The sequence below is a fragment of the Fundulus heteroclitus genome, chromosome 15 (genome assembly GCF_011125445.2).
Source record: "Fundulus heteroclitus isolate FHET01 chromosome 15, MU-UCD_Fhet_4.1, whole genome shotgun sequence".
NCBI lineage: Eukaryota > Metazoa > Chordata > Actinopteri > Cyprinodontiformes > Fundulidae > Fundulus > Fundulus heteroclitus.
Genome location: NC_046375.1, coordinates 29,038,287 through 29,060,308, shown reverse-complemented (window position 1 = coordinate 29,060,308; position 22,022 = coordinate 29,038,287). Strand labels below are relative to the sequence as shown.

At 43.7% G+C, this 22,022-nt stretch overlaps 1 protein-coding gene across 1 annotated transcript; it reads left to right on the top strand.

Moving 5' to 3' along the window:
- The first annotated feature begins 4,114 nt into the window (after positions 1 to 4,114).
- Positions 4,115 to 14,331, top strand: ufl1 (UFM1-specific ligase 1). Its single transcript, XM_012854092.3, has 18 exons — positions 4,115 to 4,317; positions 4,477 to 4,622; positions 4,720 to 4,748; positions 4,852 to 4,949; positions 6,714 to 6,828; positions 6,972 to 7,102; positions 7,288 to 7,493; positions 7,877 to 8,052; positions 9,704 to 9,883; positions 9,966 to 10,092; positions 10,178 to 10,300; positions 10,490 to 10,610; positions 10,700 to 10,866; positions 11,413 to 11,543; positions 11,632 to 11,712; positions 13,135 to 13,220; positions 13,336 to 13,516; positions 13,662 to 14,331. The coding sequence occupies exons 1-18, from the start codon at positions 4,241 to 4,243 to the stop codon at positions 13,872 to 13,874; spliced, it is 2,388 nt and encodes a 795-aa protein (XP_012709546.1). The 5' UTR covers positions 4,115 to 4,240; the 3' UTR covers positions 13,875 to 14,331.
- The last annotated feature ends 7,691 nt before the right edge of the window (positions 14,332 to 22,022 follow it).

Here is a 22,022-nt window from a genome sequence, read left to right as displayed (position 1 = left end):
TAATGGCCTTTAGAAATATAACTTTTTGGGGAGGTGCAAGTGGCCTAACCTTTTATTCATCTTTGTTCTTGAATTACTTCTAGCGTCATACTTTAAGTAGTTTTGAAACTGGTACTTTTGTCCTTTTATTCAAGCAAAACGCTTGAGTTCACACTTCAGTTTCTACAACAGAGTTTTTAAACCCTAATGTCTATACGTCTACCTGAGTAATAAATGGGAATACTTTTGACACCTCTGACTTCCAATCTTCCCGCTTACTTGCAAAGATCAAAGATCTAGCCCTAATGTCAATTCTTGCTGCTTTCTTTCATTTCTCACTGCTTACTGTCACCCCTCACTTCTTGCTGTTTTTGTTGTCTTTGACAGTTATTTCTTAAATTTTGTCTACGGAAAAAAAAAACCTTTTGTGTCTGCTATGAATACATGCATGTCTCTTATGGGACAGAACAGACTTTTCCACCGAGTTTAGTTTGGTTAGTCTCTGGATGTGAAGCACTGTGTAGAAGCTTTCTCTAAAAGGAATCTAAAAGTGTGTGAATATAAAGCAGCAACTTCATTTTACCAGCAGCGGTAAAATTTCAGTTATATCAAAGCAAAGGGCCTTTAGTAAGCAAGCCCTGGCATCAACATGAACTCAGTAGCTTTCTAAGCTGTGATTTGAAATGCATGATATTCATTACGGTTCTCTCAACAACAAATAGATGAATAGAAAATACATCTACGCCGAAGAAGTACCATCATAGGGAGAGTAACAGAGGAAATGGATTCCTCCGATGCTGCATTCACAGTTTGTCCTGGTGCTGAAGGCGTGTGTGATGCATGCATGCAAAACACATATCTTCTTTACCTAAATTCAGCTTCCAGACGATAACCTGCTATTTCTGGTTGACCATGCGTTATTCTGTCAAATGGGAGAATCTTACAAAAACGGGGATGCAAACTAAACAAAATACTCATGAGAATCATGGTACCTCGAAGCAGAATTGGAGATGCAAATCCTTTATTGCCAGAACTTGAGGAATTAGGTGGACCTGCAAACTGAGGGACACATAACACCGTACAATGAGTTAGCCCGTCTAGCCATCAGCACCAACACTGTGATTCATCGAACAGATTGTTTCTTTTTACTGTTTGGGCATTACCTCCCTAAAATAACAGGTGTGGGTTTAATGCCTGCACTGAGGGGCTGAAGGGGAATGCTTACTCATTAGCTGCAAACACTCGGTCAAAACATACGCACAGCTGTTTCAAAGTTTCCAGTGAAGGACTTTCACAGATATGCTATAAATGTTCTTTTAAAAATGATTTGATAATCCAGTGATTCAAATGAGGACTTTTCCAGCACTCTTTTGTCAACACTTAGGAAGACTTTATTCCGCCCACACTTCAATGATACCAGCGGGGGAGGAAAAAAAAAAAAAAACTCCAGATTTTTTCTTTCCTTTGAGTGGTCATTTAAATCTCCTTTGAAGGGAGATACAATAAGCAGAGAGAGTAAAACGATATGAGCTGAAGTTTGAACAAATCTATTTAGAACTTTTTTTCTTTTTTAAGAATTCAGCTCAAGGCTACGGTTTAGTTGCACCCACTCTCGTGGTACCGTCAAGTTTCATCCGACTACATCACACTGGCAAATCAGGCTGCCGCAGTCTCACTATACAGTGACATGTGAGCTGATTTATGGATGCCTTCATCCCAGCAGCTTACTATAGAAAAAAAAGAGATGGCTGTCAACAAATACTTATCTGTTAGAATAAAGCATTAAATAAACATTGAATTTTTAAAAAGCCCCCAAACTGTTCCACACAGACAATACATGACGTACAGTGGAACTGCAGTATTCGACTCCTAACGCGTCTTCGCCCACACGATGGAGAGCTTGATAAAAGCAGCGGCACCATCTGCCATGCTTCTAATTAATGTGCTTCATGGCTTACTGTCTGCTGCTCTCAAGAGGTTAGACATTTGTATTGCAGCTAGGGTTTGCTCTGCTGGCTTCCATTTGTATTTCACCATACATAAAAAGAACTAGTGCCTTTTTTGTCACTAAATATATATTATTCCCAAACTGTCCAGGACAAGTGCCAAGCAAATATTTTCATACAACTAGCTTACTTACAGAACCCAAGATCCCAGGTCTGTTGAAGGCTGCTTTTTTTTTCTCCCCCTATATAAAGGTGGTGATTCTGCTGTGCTAAAGAATTACTTCCAAAACTTTAGATTTTACTCACCAATGTAATTTATATTCTCAGGTGAACTGGCCATCATTATTAATCCGTAGACACGTGCGCTGGTACATTTTCATCTTTAGTGCCATCCTTGGACTGTTACCACCTTACCTATACTCCTTCCTGTCACTTACACAGTCCAGTCACACGCTTCGATCTCAGGACTTCCGCTCATTCAATGAGCCATTAGTACGCGTTCTGACACTAGGCAGCACATTTCTCTCCAGAATGTCTTGAGTGTTGAGATTTCATTGAACTTTGGACAGATCTGAGACAACCATAGCCAGATGCAGCAAATGGTGATGGTGCGATCTGACACTGATGTACCGTGACCTTGGAGGTGACCTTTAATTTATTTGGAGTTTGTCCTGATCTCTTTGGTTACCCTTTGTATTATATTTATTTTCCATTTGTCAGCCATCATTTATGTCCAGGCCTGTTTCATTGGTTTGTTTTGTAAATTGTTCTGTTGAACCACAATTCAAAAGCAACGACTGATTTTTATTGGTTAATTTTCAGTGAATTTTTATTCATTATTACTTTTGTCTGTTTCAAGTTATTTCAGTGATTATTGTGGGATTTTCTTTAATTAACAGAAGGTTGCCAAAGATTTTGTTCATGACTGTATCTATAGCAGGATCTGAAACTATCCACTTTGTTTCCTCTGGGATAATTAATGTTTCTTTTAAAGAAAAAAAAAAACATTGCTGTTGTTTTTAAGTCATGTTTTATTTGCCTATTTAATTGAGTCAAATGTTTTAATTACTTGTATTGTTACAGGAAATGTCATTGCTTTTGGTTGTTTTGTTTTGTTTTATCAAATCGAGTCTTTCTTGATATGAGATATTGGATCTGTATAATAAAAAAAATGTTTTTAGTGGGAATAAATGTGGCAGAACAACACAAAATAGTGTCAGCTTTGAAGAAAGAGCAAATCTGATTTTCAAAATGTTTTACAAATGAGAATGATTGGCATGCATATGTTTTCAACCTGTCCCCTATTATCCGAGTGAACTTTGACATTGTAGAGCGTCTTTTTCACTGCAACTCTGGTTGTTTCTGTGAGGGTGAGAGGCTCCTCTATTCTTTGCAAAATAACTCATTCATATTAATAGGAGACCAAACTAACTAAATTGTCCAGATATGGTCAGTTTAAACCCCTATGATAACATGGTCATCTATTCAGGCTTTGAAGAAAAGATGAGCAAAAGAAGCACGATGACATCCAGTCACGTGTTTTGGGATTACTCGGGTTATGCCTTCCCTTAACTTGGACAAGCCTTCCCTTGTTGCAGGGGAACCAGAATTTATTTTATTTACAAAATTTGTGGTCACAAACAAGGAATTAGACTTTGGATTCAAACGCGTTCATCGTGAAAAAAAGAAAGAAAAAGCAGACAAGCAGAACAGGATAAATCCCAGAGAACGGCTCAGCAGGTGGCGCTATTTACTAAAACGCTGCCATGCTAACTTAGACCAGCTGTTTTAAAGTCTCCTTGTCTTTACAAAAAACGAAACAAACAAAAAAAAAAAACTTTTTAGATATGCAGTAGGCCACACAATGTGTCAACTGAAGTAAACAATAAAAGCCGTTGTTTCATGAGGACGTTTAAAAGACCAGAGTCGGCTCGCTGGTTGATTTTAGAGAGGAGCTAAAACAAGAAATTAGGAAATATGATACAGAGACATTAAAACTTAATAAGTTATTAATTAAACATCAAATAAATAGAGTAGTTATTACATTTTTGAAGGAAACAGGATTATACATAAGAATTTAGATTAAAGGGAGACACTTTAATCCACACTCCAGCACAGTAGATGGCGATAATACATCTTAACGTTAGATGTCACAAAGAAGAAGAAGCTGGTTGACTTTTGGACCTCCGGGCTCGCCGTTCTACGTCACCGTATGTTGACGTGTTGCTGTGGACTAGAGCTAGTTTCCAGCTAGCTGACGCTCGCGGACAGTGCGAGGTGAAGGGAAGCGCCGGCCTGCTGCTGTTTGCGGAATAATGGCGGCGGACTGGGAGGAGATCCGCCGGCTGGCCGCTGACTTCCAGCGGGCTCAGTTCGTGGACACCGTGCAGAGGTGAGACCGTCCGCCGCAGAGCTAGCCGCGGCTGGCCCAGCTGGCCGGAGCTGCTCAGCCTGGAGGCTGCCTGGCTCTGGTTTGTAAATGTGAAGACAGCCTTAATGCTGGTGGTTTCAAAGCCGCTAATGTGTCCCCGAACCCGTGCCCACTGCCCAGGCTGTCGGAGAGGAACTGCATCGAGATCATCACCAAGCTGGTCCAGGACAAGAAGCTGGAGGTGGTGCACACCCTGGATGGCAAGGAGTACATCACTCCAGCCCAGATCAGCAGGGAGATCCGGGACGAGCTGTACGTCCATGGAGGTCAGTACCACACACAGTCCGGGTCTCTGAAGCATTTAGACAGAAAAGGATGGAGATGGAGATGGAGATGGTGACCAGGTGTGGTTGTGTTCTGCAGGGAGAATCAACATCGTGGATCTCCAGCAGGTCTGTGCCGGCTGCGTCCTCTCCTCTGTCCTCTGCTGGCTGCTGCGCTCCTCCTCGGATCCTGAGGTGTCCTCTGATGATGCCGTTTTGTTCTTCCCTGCAGATCATCAATGTGGACTGGGTCCATGTGGAGAACCGAGCCAGCGACATTGCCAAGTCAGATAAAGGGGTCCAGCTCGTCCTGGGACAGCTGATCGATGAGTGAGTCTGAGCTTCTTCCTCCCACAGCTCAGCTGTAGACGCGCCGTGAAAGCACAGCTAGTGTCAGGTTTTAAATGTAGTAAATGCAGGTAGTAATAACGCTGTTATTGTTTTCAAACGTCTTATGTTGGACTTCCTGAAACTACCACAAACTCTGCCCGGCCCTCTCAAAATACTTACTTTGTTAAGTTCGTTGCTAAATAGGGATTTCACTTAAACTAAATAAGAACGCAGAATCAAACATGAAGCCCGTTGTTCTGCGAAAAAAGGGAAACAGAAGTGGAAACGTTTCTAGACAGGCCGCTGTCTTCCCAGCAGTGGACGCACCGGGGAGTTCAGTCAGGGCAACATCCCAGCTCCCAGAATGCTGTGAGAGGGACGAGGAGGATGCTGGGAGAAGGCAGCGCTGCACTCGTTTATTCATGATGATGATGATGATGATGATGATGCTGAGATCAGAGATGTCTGATCAGAGCTGCATCAGGAGGGCTGAGAAACAACACGTGGCAGTTGGCCCATCAGAGTAATGCTTCCTGCTGCGGTTGGCACCTCATGGAGGCAGCACTGGACAGTAAGTGGACTGCAGTGAGAGGAGGCAGAGATTCCTCCCTGGAGATGTGAGAGACTGATGAAGGTCCGACAGAAAAGGAGCCGCTGAGAGTTACTGCTGCAGTGGAGTGGACCCCCTCTTTGACTTTTATCTAAATGTAATGAAAATTCGACTTGTTTAAAAAGTGCTAACTGTGTTCTAATCTGGCTGCACCTTGAAGCAGTTGGTAGCACTGCTGCCTTGCAGTGAGAAGGTCTGGGGTCTGAATCCCGGCCTGGGGTCTTATTGCAGGTTCTGCCTGTGCGTGCATGAGGTGGCTTTCCTTCCACTGGGGGGTGGGGGGGGGGGGGGGGGGTTCTTCGGGCTCTCTGGGCCGTCCTTAGGTGTGTGTGCCTGTACACACTGTTGTCCGTTCTGTGTGTCTGCGTCGTCCTGTGATGTTCTGGCGACCTGTCCAGGGTGGACCCCGCCTCTCATCCAATCACCGCTGGATAAAGGCACCCCCATCCCCCACACCACCCACCCTCAGGCTATAGATGATGGAAAGCTGGATCTTTTGATTAGATAAATGCAGGGTTTATATGTTGTTGTTAATCTAGAATAGGGTTGAAGTGATTTTTAAGACCTCCTTTTTATTTAAGTTTTTTCTATTCTGACGCATAAACCTTTGGACTTGAATACTTTTTTATCTCTACGTCTAAAGCTTACGTGTTATTGGAGCGATGATGTCGTAGATCCAATGAAACGAGAGGACTGGCTGTGGTTTTAAAGCGCCTGATTCTGTCATTATCTGATGGTATCATTTGTCATTTTAAACTTAAATTGATTAATAAAGTGAATGAATAGTCTTTAGCTGTAGATGTACTGCAAAAAGAGAATTAAAAGTAAGTCAAATTTTCTTGAAATGAGTGTATTTGTCCTTGATTTGAGCAAGTTCAAAGGATCTTCCAATGGAATAACATTTTTACACTTAAAATAGGAACAACTTTAAATTAAATTTTATTTATAGTTTTTTTGCAGTGTAAGCAAAATATATGTCAAAGGGGATAAATGTTAGTTAAAAAATTCTGAATATTGAGTAGAAGTCAGATGTTGCTGTTGGTTTTTCTTTAGTTTCTCTATTTACAATAGTTGTACAAAAAGTCCTTATTTTCCTGTAGGGACATCAGACGTTAGATTGTGATGTTGTTTTGCGCCTCCTGTGTGCTCTGCAGCGCGTACCTGGACCGCTTGGCTGAGGAGGTGAATGACAAACTGCAGGAGGCCGGTTTGATCAGCATTGCAGAGCTGTGTAAAAGCTACGACCTCCCAGGAGACTTCTTAACCGAGGTGAGTCACTCCTCTCCATGATTCATGCCTCCCTGCAGCCTCAGACTTAAGCCGCACTGGCTTTATGTGTGGCTTAGCGTCTGGTGGGGGGGGGGGGGGAGAGAAGAGAAAAACCCATCAGATCATGTTTTCTCACGTTTCAGGAACTGTTAAAGCGCCTCGGAAAGCTCATCCAGGGGGAGATGGACCAATACAACAGAGGCGTCATCTTCACCCGAGCTTTTGTGGCGCGTCACAAAGCCAGAATCAGAGGGCTGTTCAGCGCCATCACAAGGTACCCACTGTGGCCGGTGGTCCCACAGACACGCTGCGAGCAGCCGTCACCACATGACCCGTCCCAACACAGACGAGCTCTGCATGCTAGCATTAAAGTCACGTTTTCCACCAAACAAGCAGGCACACCCGGCAGCGTGTTTTAGGCGGCGGACTGAGCGGCCGCTGTGTTCTCCTGTTCTGCAGGCCCACGCCCGTCAGCAGCATGATCGCAGCATTTGGATTCCAGGAGCACCTTCTGTATTCGGTGCTGGAGGAGATGGTGAACGGTGGGCGTCTGAAGGGCAGCGTGGTCGGGGGGCGCCAGGACAAAGCCGTGTACATTCCTGACATCTACTCCAAGACGCAGAACGCCTGGGTGGACTCCTTCCTCCAGCAAAACGGATACTTAGGTCTCTGCTGTTCTTTTCCAGTTCACCGCCGTGCAGACGTCGCTTGCTTTTGCTTGGCTTGGTAAAATCTATGACTGGGTGAAGGAGGAACAGATCCTTTCCTCTGAGTTCATTTCACATTGACACCTTGTAATATGAATGATCTGCCTGAAGCAGTTGTTCTTTTAAAGCACTGATCAGGTAAGCATGAACTGCTGCTGATTGGATGAAGGTGATGCAGCTGCAGCAGTTATTCCTCTGTGTCTCCTCCTCCTCATGTCTCCAGCTTGGTGTTTGCAGATGTTTGGGGCTTTTAAGCGCTCGTGTTCTGTGGCCTTGCCCTCTGCACCCACACATCTGCTGGCCACTTCCAGCTCATCTCTGTTCTCACCTTCCTCCTGCAGAGTTTGACGCGCTGCTCAGGCTCGGGATCCCTGACCCCCCCAGCTACGCCAAGAAGCGCTTCAAGTCCAGTAAGCTGCTGTTCCTGCGAGCGGCCTGCGTGGGTCAGGCTCTGGTGGACCAGGTGGAGGCCTCAGTGGAGGAAGCTGTTAACTCCGCCACATGGACCGACCTCCAGGTTATCATCTCTGCTAACCCGCTCAGATCAGCTGTAGCATTAGGAGAACTAAACCAACCTCCAGGTTCCAGTTAGATGTCTGCACTGATGTCAGATTATTAATGAAGAAACTCAACCGCTGCTTAAAGGAAGGAATAATTATGCAACAAGGAATTTCAAACGCAAGATAGGATGAAAATGTTTGTGTTTATTCTGGATATTCTTCTCCTAAATACGACCATACATCACCCGTTTAGATTTGTCGACATGTCCCCTAACCAGTTGTGCTTTCTATAGTACGCAGCATTCTTCTATAATTCTGGCTGAATATTTAATTCATTTTCTTCCTGGAATTTGAAAACTTTCATCAAATCTGTTGCTTTTTATTGACCCAGACCCAGTTCTTGATCATAGTCAGCAGACCTTTACAGCTAAATGTTTGCTCCTGTCTAAAACCTGAAGATGCTCAAGTTTAATTTGTCTAACTATTGATTTTAAGTCAAGTTAAAGAGTTTGTAGGCAGTCCTCCTCATTTATTAATCCCCACTGCATGATTCCACCACCATGCTTGGCTGCTGTGCGTCTTGCCATTGTGGGGCGAGTGGCTTCATGTTTTTCTCATCTGGCCTAGAGACTGCGGGGGACTTGTAGCTCGCCGTATTTCAGCTGAGTCTAAAGGTGTCGTTTTGGAGAATCAGCTTCACTCAGCTGTTAGCTGTGACGCTGGTGTACCGGCAGCTTTCAGTTTCCAACTGGCCTGAGTGTCAGTGCTTCCTGGATTGTTCCTCATCACCTTACTGCAGTCGCAGGGCGGCGCTGAAATCACCCAAAGTCTGTTCCATCAGACAGTTAATGCATTTCTATTAAATCCACTGACCTCCAGGTTAGGTTTCCTTGCCTTTCTCTCAGACTCCACATACTATGGGAAGAAGAAACCTCAGCTGTGAACTTCTGGCACTGATTGTAAAAATGGCGGCGCCCAGTGCCTCCATTATTGGAATAAATGTTCCTTCATCTGAGGAGGCAGTTTGGGTCAAAATTCAGTGAGCTTCTGAGCCCGCGTGTTTCAGCAGGACCCAAACAAACATCCACACAGGTTTGGGAAGGATGAAGGAGGCCAACATTAAGCCCTGTGCTTACCGTAGCTAAACCCAAAATATTATGGGCTGGTTAAACGCCAGTTTCCCACCAGGAAGCTCATTTAGTCGGTAAATGTAGGAGTGGTGAATGTGTTCTGTAGAAAAGTTTTCACGTCGACTAAAGATTCAGGGTGAGACTTATAAACCTGGTAACGGTAAGAGCTGCCAAGCACGGTGGTGGCAGTGTCATGCTTTGCTGGCAGGGGAACAGTTATTTTCCAGAGTGGATGGAACAGTAGAACAAGGATTCCAATGAAGTGAAGATTTAGTCAGGGTTAGACCAGAAGCTTGTTGATGGCCACTAAATGTCATGTGCTCAGGCTAGTTATCATTAGAGGCGTTTGTAAATGTTGGATCCTGAATGTGGCAATTTCAAACCTGTAAGCCTTTTTTTCTTCATTTCAGCTGAGAGTAAAGTTATTGCTGCTCTAAATCAATGAATAACTCCTATTATTGAACATTGAAAAGCCTGCATGCTCTGATGCGTGTTTTGGCTGTTTTAGTCTTATCGGCCGTCTCTGCTCTTGCTGCAGTCGCTTCTGCCCAGCTGTCTGTCCATGGAAGACGTGGGGATGCTCATCAACCAGGCCATGCGGAACGCCAACGTCCAGTCGCAGGCCCGGCTGCTCGGAGGCACCGTGGTCGTCAGCGAGAAGTTCATCAGTGACTGCCAGTCGTTATTTGAAGACGCCATGCTGCAGAAAGCTCAGAAGGTAACTTCCAGCTTCCTCCCCCACGCTGCTGGTTTCCTGCTCCATACAAAGCCAATGCGCTTCCCGTTTCTCTGCTCCCCAGGAGGTTAAGAACAATCCGGTGTTTCTAATAACCGAGGAGGATCTGAAGCAGGCCTCCGTTCTGACCGAGAGCTCGGCCCCATCCAAACGGGAAAAGAGGGAGGCAGAGCGCAGGAAGAAAGCTACAGGTGAGCCTGCTGCCAGGGACGGCCGTATCTCTCGGCCCGTTTCTGCTGACGGACGGGCTGTAATCTGTGAGCTGTGTTCTCCCAGAGGGCAGCGGCAGCGTTAAAGCCGGGGGCGGAGGCAACGCCAGGGAGATCCGCATCCGCAAAACCAAGAAGAAGGGGAGGCGAGACGAGGACAGCGACGAGGAAACCGGACCTTCGCAGCAAAGTACAGCATGTCTCTTTACAGGAATCTAACTGTGTCTCTGTATGCACATTAAAGCTGCTCTGTGAGCTTTATTGGCTGCTTGGCTAGGAAGCTCTCCCCCGGGTTGTTGGGCTTTTTTTCTTTATGGATGACAAACGTAACCGAAGTATCCCAGTGAGGCTCATTAGCTTGTGTTTTACCTTTGCCAAGATCGCAGCAAACAGACTGAGGCTCCCTTTATGGCCCAGGAGGAGATAGCTGCCGTTATAGAGGAGAGAGTGAGCGACTGCCCCGAAGAAATCCTCTCTGAGCTGGCAGAGCAGTTAGTAAGGTAACTCTGTCTGAACTTAGTTTGCCTCTCTGACGCTTTTCCCCCAGAAAAGTTTGCCAGCAGTCAGAACACGGTTGCTGTCTCTGCAGGCCTCTGACCAAAGCGTACCAGGAGGTGCTGCGCTCCGTCTTCATGTCCTCCAGCAGCTCGCCTTCAGGGGCCAGCAAGAAGAAAAGCATGAAGGATCTGCAGGAGGAGATCACCAACCTGTACAACAACATCCGGCTGTTTGAAAAAGGCACCAAGCTCTTCTCAGGTAAACCCGCTGCCTCGACTTTCACTGCGAATAAAGCCAAAGGAGATTCATCGCTGCTGCATGCTTGGCTTACAAAAACAAACCAGGATGGAAAAGTCTGCGGTTTGCTTTTAGGGTTTTTCCATAAATAAGTAACAATGGGAAAAGGAGGCATGAGGGGAGGAAAGTTTCCAGATCTGATTACTATGTTGTCCATCAGACACAATCCAGTGGGAGTTGGAGAAGTCAGAGCAGACACACAAAACAACAAACTTAGTAACTTCATCTAGCAGAGTACCACAGCTAAGCAGATAAGGGTGGGGTCAGTTTTCAGGTCTACAGGATGGAAGAGAGCAGTTAGCTATTGGCTGAGATTTTACTACTACTAACTATGTGCAGGAGATGAAAGTAAAAGTAAAGGTAGTTGCTCTGTTCTGAAATGTCCTGAATGTCATTAAAAGTGTTGTATAAACATTGAAATTTGGTTCTGGAATTGAGGCATTTAAAGCGAGACGAATCCTGGCCTCAGCATCCAGTTACAATTCTGCTTTAATGTCATCGCTGCAGATGAGACCCAGGTCCAGATCACCAAGCACATCCTGAAGACGGTGTGCGCTGATGTGACCAACATCCTGGTGAACTTCCTGGCTGCTGACCTGATGATGTCTGTGGAAAATCCCAGCACCATCACCAACGAGGTCCGTTTCTGTTGACTCCCTCTAAAACCCCCCGTGGTTCTTATGGCTCCTGCTCTGGTTCCATCTGAGTGTTCCTGTGTGGCTTCAGGTCAGACTGAAGATTTTGGGCAAGCTGTCAGAAGAAACCAAAGCGCCTCTCATGAAGCTGCACAACTGCCTGAATGGAAAAGTAAGTTGGAATTCCTGCTGATGTCATTTTTATTTTTTCCTCCCTGAAGAATCTCCCTGAACTCCTCAAATAATTAATCCTGAGACGCTTCTGGACAGTTCTGTTCCCCATTTAGCTTTCTGTTTCACCATCGTCTCGTGTTTAGCTCCATCCGTCCTGTCATCAACTCTAACCAGCTTCATTGTCCCTGCTGAAGAAAAGCATTCAGCAGCATGATGCTGCCACCACTTTGCTGTTTGCAAGTGTGTCAGAAAGTTAAATATAATAACCTTGTCAGGGTTTATCACCAAATCAGATAAGAAGTCTGACAACTGATCCAAAAACTGAGAGTAAGGGCCTGGTGGACGATACAAAACAACAAACAGAAGAGGTTTTATTGCTTTGCAGTTTGATGAGGGAAACTGAGGGTTAAATGTTCAAAAGAACTGTAGTTACTAATTGGCCTGGGACTAATTAATAAATCAGACTGAAAGATGGTTGCCACTCCTCCTCCTCTTCCCACAGATCTGGGAATGTGGAAATTTGAATAATTGGAGGGAGTTGCCTCATTTATACTAATGTAGTCCTCTTGTAGCCAGGTTTCTGTGAGACAAAACAAATTACAGCCGTAATTTATGAGCCGGGTGCTGCTGGATGACCGCTACGTGAAGCTAATCTCTGTGGCTCCACGCTAGCTAAGGGGGGTCACGGAGCCGGGTCTCCAATTCTGACATCCGCACCTCCAAAGCTACAAAAACACTACATTTATTACATGTACCATTATCACTAAAGGAGGCAGAGGAATAACTAAACATCAGGCACAGAGAGAAGGGGAGAAGGGGAGGAAGCCATAGTAAAGCTAAGAGAATGTGTTTTAAATGTGACAGCAAAGAGATTTTAGATCAAATCGAGAGTCCGGAACACCAAAGCACAATCCACACCGCAGCAACAGAAAGCAGGAAGTGACACAACATGCCTTACTGCAATCTCAGGTGTTTTTTAAGCCACTTTAAGCTGTTTTTTTACCAAAACTGCCAATTTGTTGTTTTAACCTGCGTCCAACCAATAAAATCCCGCTTAAATCCAATCTGGATGTACAGCATAGAATCAGGTATACACCCAGAAACGAAGCAAACTGTGTCTGATGTTTTAAAAGCTATCTGCTGTTGAAATAAAATAAACTCCAGTCAAAAGAGACTGAGGCAGGCAGCAGATCAGAGCAGATCAGGACCTTCATAAGCGAAGCTGAATCCTTTGTTGTCACTGACCTTTATTTAAAGGTCAATGTTAATTTGAGGCTTTTAGGATATGAAATGCCCCGTCAGTGTTTTCCAGTAGTGATGATGGTGAACTGAAGCACCTTTCTGTTTTACTTCATTTTGGTTAGGTTCACTGATGAAATACAGCGCGGTGACTTAAACCTCTTCATTGTGTTTATTCCAGACTATTGAAGACTTTCTGAGCAACCTGGAAACCTGTGCAGAGGTCTGTGGGTTCATGCTCAAGAAAGGAGACAAGAAAAGGGAAAGGTGAAGGCTTATTGCTGCTTTATTACCCTGGCTTAGCGGTCTGTGTTTTCAGCTCATCAGATTCCCAGGCGGGATGCGTTTAAAAACGAAAGCTGTGTGAATGTGTGCCTTGCAGACAGGCTCAGTTCTTGCACCGCCAGGCTCTGGTGGAGCAGCTGAAGGAGGTGGAGGACCCGGCTCTGGTGCTCCACCTGACCAGCGTGCTGCTGTTTCAGGCCAGCACCCACTGCATGCTGCACGCCCCGGGCCGCTGCGTCCCGCAGATCATCGGCACGCTCACGGGCCGAATCCCCACGGTACGCCTGACACGGGTCACTATGGCAACGCCGCCAGAGAGAACCAGCAACTGTTGAGTTTCTGAGCGGTTTGAAACGTAGCAGCTGTCGGTGGTGTCCAGCTGCTGTAGTTAGAGCTGCTTAAAGTGTGTGTGTGTGTTTACAGGAGCAGCAGCAGCTGCTGTCAGCCTACCAGGGCCTGGTGGTGAAGCAGCTGGTGAGTCAGAATCAGGGCAGGAAGCAGGAGGAGGCCGAAGGCGACGAGGCCGTGGAGCAGGACGAGGAGGCGCGGAACGTCCGTGCTCAGCTCCTGGCCCTGACCCCCCAGGTGAAGGAGCTGGTGCTGTCCCAGAGGAAGACCTCCGTCAATGAGGACTGAACATCTACCACTGGTCTTACATGTTCACAGTAATACAGAGTTCATTTCAGGATTTATAATGTGGGCTTAATTTGAAATGGCATTCCTGTGTGGGATGTGTCTGGTAACACCCAGGTAACACTGAAGTCCTCATTGAGGTTCTGATTAACAGGCATTACATTAATTAAACTGCTTCCCTCTGACCAGTTTATTCTCTCAGCTGTTTTACCCCTCAGGGGTTTATTCGTCGTCGAACCACTGGGAGATCCTGCCTAAAACATCACAGCGTGAAAATGAAGGTTGCATGTTGAAATCATCAAAAATCATTCAGCCATTGTTTCACATTTAATTTCTCTTTTGGATTAATAAAGTATTTTTGAACTGAATTAAATTCAAAGCAGAGTTGTACTGCTCAACAGTATGGATCTGAAAGCTTCACATGTCTGCTTACATGAAAGTTTAAAAAAACTAAAATGAATCCTGGTGCCTGGAATGATTTTTAATTTGAAGTTCTGCGTCTTCCTTCCCTCAGCCGTTCTGATAAAGGTCTCAGAACCGTTTAAGGAACGCTTTGTCTCCCCCTGGTGGCAGCCTGACGAAACGGTTCGACTAAAGATCTGTGTAAATTCTTGTTTTTAAGCACCTGGGGGCAGCAGAGGCCAACAAAACGTTCAGGCTAAAGCTTCAAACATTAAAAGCAGGTGACTTCAAATGAACCGATCATTTCAGTAAATCCAGTAGGCTCGTTTTAAGCTTCGCTGCCAGACTTTGAAACCTACCTGCAGAAATGCGCCTCTATGATGGCTTTCCTTACAGCTCGATGAGCTTCTGATCTTTCCTAATGGATGTGTAGCAAAACAGCAAGTCTTCATCACTTTTAGAAACAATAATTAATTGCAAACATTTGAATTTACTGTGTAATTTCTCAGTTCACTCAGGGTCACATATAGCTACTCCCCTCTGGTATTTGGTGAAATGTCTCCTAGGAGGCCACAGGAACAGCAACAAGCTTCTAGCGTCATTCTACACAGATACTGCACAGATCTTAACAGAAATGATAAAGCTCATTTAGGATGAATTGCTGGTATGTGACACTTTTTAAAGTTATAATTACAAATTTTCAACAGTTAAGGTTGTTGTTGTTTTTTTTTGTTTTTTTTACATCATTTCCAAAAGCTGAGTATAAACCTGTTTTATCTCCACCAAAACCAATCTGGATTTGGGTTTTGGACCATTGTCTTACTGGAACTGTCTCCATGGAACAACCATCTAAAAGAGTGGAACCCTAAGGAGTATTTACCAGCATGATGTCTGGCAGCTGCATAGCCTCACAGCATGATCCTACCACCACCATGTTTGACAGTTGGTACACTGTTCTAGGGTTTCAAAGCCTCCCCTTCATGCCAACATACAGTGTCATTTTGGCCAAGCGGCTCAATCGTTTTCTTGTCTGGCAGTAAAGCCTTCCTCCTGAAGGCATTCAGCTTGTCCATGTGGAACGCTGCAGCGTTTGTCCACTCCATGGTTTCTTCTTTGCTGCAGTTTTCACGTGTGTTTTACAAAGCATGAGTGGTGACCTGTAAATAGTAGTTTTGTGCCACATCTCTAATTGCCCCCTCAAATAAATATCCCAACTGCTCCTGTTTTAATTCTGTCATGATATATCCCCCTTATTTTTGGAACATGAAGGCATCTTCTTGTTGGAAAATGAGACGGTGTTCTGCAGGGTGATAGAACAATGCGGGGAACAGAAAAGCTGAGTCAAATGGTACGCATGTTGCACAACGTGTTCCACTGCAGCTTATTAATAGCCTGTTTGAGTAAAGAAAAAGCTCCAGATGTAAGTTCGGTTCAGTGTGATTAAATCCCATGATGATGAGCGGAGCAGGTTCCCCAACACCAACATGTGACTGCAGCACGTTTTCTGTGGAGGCAGACGCGCTGCATCCATGCAGAGGAGGAGGAGGCAGTGCCGAGCAGCGGTATGCATCCGTGAGGTCACAGGAGCACATGCTGAAGATCGCCATGGAAACAAGCATCTCCTGTCGGAGGCCTGTTTCTTTTTACTTGTCTCTTGTGGTTTCTTCTTTGACATGCAGTGAAAAAGCTCTAAGGAGGAATCTCATTCTAAAAAAAAAAAATGAGTGGTTCAGAAACAGAGCCACCTACTCTCAGAATGTGATTCACATAAAAAGAAAACAATCTGCAAACTTTTCATACGCACTGATGTTCTGTTTTTTTTTTTTTGTTTGTTTTTTTTTTTTTTGTTTTTGTACCATCAGATCCTTGAACTTATTGCACCTGCTCTAATCCTTTATATTTAATTGTAAAAACACATTCTCAGTTTTTGTGGACTGGTCTAATTTTACAAACATTTTTTAAAATTGTAAAAATGACTGCACATATTCAAAAACTGATTCAGTCTGTTGAGCTTTTTTCACAGCATACTAAGAAAACTGTAGCATATACAGGTGCAGCTCCAAAATTAGAGTAAAATGCAAAAGTGCAATAATTTTGCCAGTCATCTCAGAAAGTGATGTGTGTGTGTGTGTGTGTGTGTGTATAGATAGATAGATAGATAAAATCCTTACACATAGTGATAGATTTCATGCCTTTGTTTCTGGGAATTTTGTTGATTATAGCTTCCAGATCATGAAAACTCAAAATGCAGTGTCTCAGAAAATTATTGGAAACTCGTGGTGTTACGCCTGAATCAGCTGATCAACTCTGACTGGACTGATCTCCAGAAGAAAGTCATCAACACCCTTCACAAGGAAGGGAAACCACCATCGCTGAATAAGCTGTTTGTTCAGAGTTCTGTACCTAAGCATATGAACAGAAAATTGAGTGGAAGGAAAAAGTGTGGTAGGAAAAGGTGCACCAGCAACATGAAGAACCACAGCCTTGAAAGAATTGTCAAGCAAAATCCATTGAAGAATTTAGTGGAGCTTCACAAAGAGCAGGCTGAGGATGGAGTCGGTGCCTCAAGAGCTGCAACACACACACCAATCCTACACATGGGGTAAAAATGTTGCATTCCTCGTTTCAAGCCACTCCTGAACAGGAGACTGGACTGGGCTGTAAGCTCTCTTCTCAGATGAAAGTTTTCATTTCATCTGAAAGTCTGGCGGAAGAGGCACAGAATGGATGTTGTTTAAAGTCCATCACTGTCCAGTTAAGACAGTGATGATTTGGCGTGCCAGGTCATCTGCTGGTTCTGGTCCACTGGGTTTTCTGAAGTCCACAGTCAATGCAGCAATCTACCAGGAACATTAGAGCACTTCATGCTTCTATCTGCCTCTGCACTGCTGAAGATTCTCTGCTTGAAGTGGCTCCAACCTGCTTTCTGATGAATTAAGCAATCGTTTAACTTTCATCCCAATACACACACATACAAAACAGGGACACATCAAAAGTGACATACTACATGTGTGTGACTTCACAACAAGCACTCAGTGTCTACCCCTTAAAACATGTAGAACATATTTTTAGATATGCCAGAATACTGTGAGAGTAGTCCAAATACATTTACCTTGAATTTCTCTTCCTTATTTCTCGTTCTGCTTGCTCTGGAACAGGAGACAGAGGTTTTTTTCACACCTCGCTTTTGTGTGAAGCAGAGCGATGTTCACGTCTAATTTACAGATCCATTTCCACCGTAATCCGAAGCTGTCTCACAGAGTGCGAAGTTTCACAAGAAAGCTGTTGTGTCAAGAGGCCGGGGCTGAGGAAAGGCACTGGGATTCCCGGTGATCTCGGTGCATCTTCACACGCTCATGTTTGCTCTCTGTAGGAGTGGCTGAGTGGTTTGCTCCTAAATCGGTGAGAATATTTGGAAATGCACATGGCATAATGTTGTGATGCTCGAGCTCAGTCATGCAGTGTTCCTCTCATCAGTACATTGCGTGCAAAGGTGAGCACTGAAAGCGCTTTTTAGGGTTTTACGCAAACAACAACACTGGCTCTGTTGACTGGATAAACAATATGCTGACTATGAGTCGCACACACTGTTGTGTATAATTAAAAGGGGGCAGTTTAGTGCGACTGGTTGCTATTACTAATGGATGATTCCCACTGGGGCTAAATGTGATAAAAACGGTGTTAAGAGTCCTAACAGTGAAGCAAACAAATGGGCTTTTAGCAGCTGAATTTCAGCTCTGCGTGCACGACTAAAAGGCAACATCTGCTTTCCAGACGCTGCAGGCAGCCTATGTGCTACAGGTAACTTCTTCAGAATTTCATCAACAAGAAAGAGATGATGAGAAATAAACAAGCAGGGGGTCCATTACAGCATGAGCTAGCTGTGTCAAGTGGCCTTGCAAAAGGTTTTACATTTGATTTAAACAACAAACTTCATTATATTGTATTGAGATTTCATGGCCAAGCGCAGTAAAGTTGGCTAGAAAGATACAGGGTTTTAAAAATGTTCAACACAAACATAAAAGGTGCTGTGTGGTTGAATTCCCTCCCGGGAGTCACTCCTCTGTAGTACCATGTTTTGCTGCAATTACAGATCCAAGGCCAGTGATCCTAATCTGACTCTCGCCAGATGAATGTCGTTCCGCAGAGCTCCACACGGCTCCACACATCCGTCTGGAATCGCTGCCATTGGGAGAGATTTCAATACTACTTAAAATGGACGAGCCAATCAGGAATGCCGGGTGGGATTTTCGTATCAGAGAAGCGACTGTTCGAGGGAGCGAGGGAGCAAGCGGTGACCAGACGTCCCCATTTTGGATGACCTTTTCCCGGCAAAAGCTGTCCCCGGAAATGTCCCTGATTTCAGTGCATCATGATGGAGTAAAAAAGTTTAATGCAGCAAGAGGTATTTACCAGGTCCTGCCGCTGTCCCGACCCCCCCCCCCCCCCCCACCACCCACTCTCTGCGTTGCAGATTGGGCAAAACAAGCAACCAATAAAGGCCGCCTCACAAAAGACCTTTTGGTATTACCAGGAGTTATAGATAAAAGGTTATGTAAAAAAAAAAAAAAAAAGGCCTAGTCAAAGCCCAGACCAAAATCTGAGGCCATATTCCCAAATATTCCCAGAGGGAGGATTTAATCTTTAAATCAAGATTAAAAACACATTTGTTTTAAATTGCCTTTGACTGTTCTAGTTAAACTGTTCTACTGTTTTTAATGTTCTTTTTTGTTTCTACATTCTATCCCTACTTGCTTTTAATTTGTTTTTTTTGTTTGTTTTTTTAAGAAATGTGTGACATGATGATGAAATTTAGCTAAATTAGATAATTTGAATGGGTGAATGACTGACTGTAGTGTAAGGCACTTTGGGGTCGTTGAATTTGATAAAGTAACATATAAGTACAAACCATTTACCATCACAGATCAGTGGTGTTTTTATGCACCAGCCTGGAAAGTGAGAAGCGCTCCGTGTTCCAATCAAAAGCCAGAGAGGAGATGGCATCACACAAGCAACCTTCATATGACCATTTAGGCTACTGACGTCATCATGTACAATATAGCAAATATTTTCTCACCTTTCATCTTGTCTGGAGTGCGTATTTTATCTATATAGTTTTTTGCAACTTTTACCATTTCTTCTAAAATGTTTATTTTGAGCATTTCTGCAAATGATTTAAAAAATGTCTGTAGTATATTCTTTGTACATTTCTCCAGTTTTTATTCATAATTATTCAGTGTTTTCCGCATTATTTATTTATCCTCAATAAAACGAGTTACTAGGGCATGACGCCTTTAACCTGTCCGGCTGCTGAAACTAATTAATTTCCATCTATGGAGATGTTAAAGATTATCTTATTTACATAATACTAATTGTATGATTGTTAAAAAAAGTTTATGAGCTCATTTCCTCCACTGTTTAGGTGGTGGATCAGCCAATCAGCTCTCTCTGTTTCCACCATCTTCTCTGCTTCAGACACTCCTAGGCTCATTCAAAGTCCTCCTCACTACTCCTAACATTTTTTCACTTTAGGGGCTCTCTAAAGGCCTAAGATGCTCTGTGAATAACTTTTATTTTGCTGATGTAAAATTCAAGGAAAATCTTATTTTCCTAAAATGACGTCACTAAGAGCTACTTTTAGGCATATGGTGTCTGAGGATTCTTTGTGAATATGTGCACTGGATCCTACATTTCCCATGAAGTACCTCAACTATTAAATCCTTCCTGTTTAATGAGATTGTTAGATTTATTTCCAACTAATATGGTAAGTTTCATAAACCCTAAAATCCCAAAACAAAATGATTCCTGTTTTGATGAATGTCTGGGCAACAGACGGTTGCAATAGATTCAGGATTGGAAGCTTTGCATTCCTCACATTCAGATGGCTGATACTAACTCTATCTGGAGAGATTAGAGTCTCTTTGACTCTTATCTGTGTGGTTAACATCACTCCATCCACCGTCACCAGCATCCTCTGGAGACATCCGCAAGTTCCTGTTGCTTAGTAATCATCTTCAGTGCTCTGATTAAAGTGAGCTTCAAAGCTCCGGACACGCTCATTACTCTCTGCCGGCTGCATAATGAGTCCCGTGGAGGAAAATGATTAACAACGCCACCCTTTCTAATCAGAAGTTAGGCGCAAATCAAACCCAGCTAGACTCTCCATCTTTTTCTGGACCCGACCTGTCTGCAGCAGGTCACACAGGTTATTCAGGCTCAACCAATCAGCATTTCCATTGGTGTAAAAAGCGGCGAACATTTTCAACATGGGCTCTGTTCTCCATTGGATGCTATAAGCAGGCAGGCATCTCATTTGCTTGGCTTTCATGTCTCATAGTTCACACAGATTAACTTCTCTTTGATGTGTCTTTGGGATGACATTAAAGGTGGGCAGCTTTGAAATGTGTCCTGCTTCAAATTAAAGGCTGACTTGTAATCGCCTCCATTCCACAAACTACAGAACAAGGGGATGGAGGTGCCACTAGATGTGATTTTATTTAAAATTAATTCTTAAATTCTTTTTAAATCATCACCTACAATAGAAACCTAGAAAATCTAGACAATGATCCTACTTAGATTGACATTTCTTTGAATCTGGATATGCTGTTTCTAATAACTGCAAAGTACTTTATTCTTTTTACTTATGTTGTAAATTTCCCCTTAATGTGCAGTCTTTTAATTCTTATCGTTTTATCATATGTAGCTACATCACGTGTATCTGCATGCTTCCATTTGCCTTCTGGTACACAGAATTTTCCCCCATTCAGGGACAATAAAGAATATTTATTTTATCTTCTATTGTAGTTTTTTTATAGAGATAAAACAGATGATATTTGTACATCTCTGAAAAAATTAAAACGGTTTATCCAGAAATTTTCCTAACACCTTTTGGTAGATAGACTTTCAATCACTCTTTACGCAGTAATAGACAATCTCTACAGTTCGGTCTAAAGGGAGCTGGTAGGTGCATCCATCTGAAACACAGCAAGACAAAAAAAGAGAAGAAGACAGCTCGCAGTTGCCAGTTGGTACCAGTGCTTGTGGTGAAGGGTCAGTCTATAGATTTGGTTCAACTATGAACGTTGCATCTTTTGTGCGCGCTCCTACAGTCAACATAGGGGTTAGCGTATTTCTGGCTGTGGGAGGAAAGCAGGAGTTCAGATTACAAAGCACAAAAAGGGCGTCTCTGTAGTCGATGAAGGTTAGATCTGTGGTTTTATTCACGCAGTCCTTCATTAAAACATTTCACTGCTAATGTGATGAAAGACGTCTTGTCTGTGTGTTGTTTGGCCATTAAAATGAAGGATCGTCCTTTGACCTTATAGCAGCTGCGGAAAAGCCTTATCAAGCGGATGAGTGGGTTAATGGTTGATCTGGAAGGGATGTTCTGGTCTTGTCTGGAAATAAAGGTTTTTGGGCGGAGTTTGTTTCTGTGCAGTAATCTGGCCCAATTAGGGAGTTGTGCCAATTTATTCTACTGAGAGGTTTTCTGAACCATAGTATGTTTTTACATATTCAATTATATTTTATTAATATAACGCCAATTCACATGAAACATGTCATCTTAAGGCACTTTCCAAAGTCAAATTCAATCAGATTATACAGATTGGTCAAAATGTTTCCTATCTAAAGAAACCCAGTAAGTTTTGAAAAGCAGTGTTCACTCACTCAAGAAAGAGTGTACAGCCACAGTGGACATTCTTCTGCATTGTTGATGACTTTGCAGCAACCTCTCATACTGAGAAAGCA

Coding starts and splice junctions, on each gene's coding strand:
- ufl1 (XM_012854092.3), top strand. CDS start 4,241: ATGGCGGCGGACTGGGAGGAGATCCGCCGGCTGGCCGCTGACTTCCAG. Junction 4,318..4,476: donor TTCGTGGACACCGTGCAGAG/GTGAGACCGTCC, acceptor CCCACTGCCCAG/GCTGTCGGAGAGGAACTGCA. Junction 10,611..10,699: donor CTGGCAGAGCAGTTAGTAAG/GTAACTCTGTCT, acceptor CTGTCTCTGCAG/GCCTCTGACCAAAGCGTACC.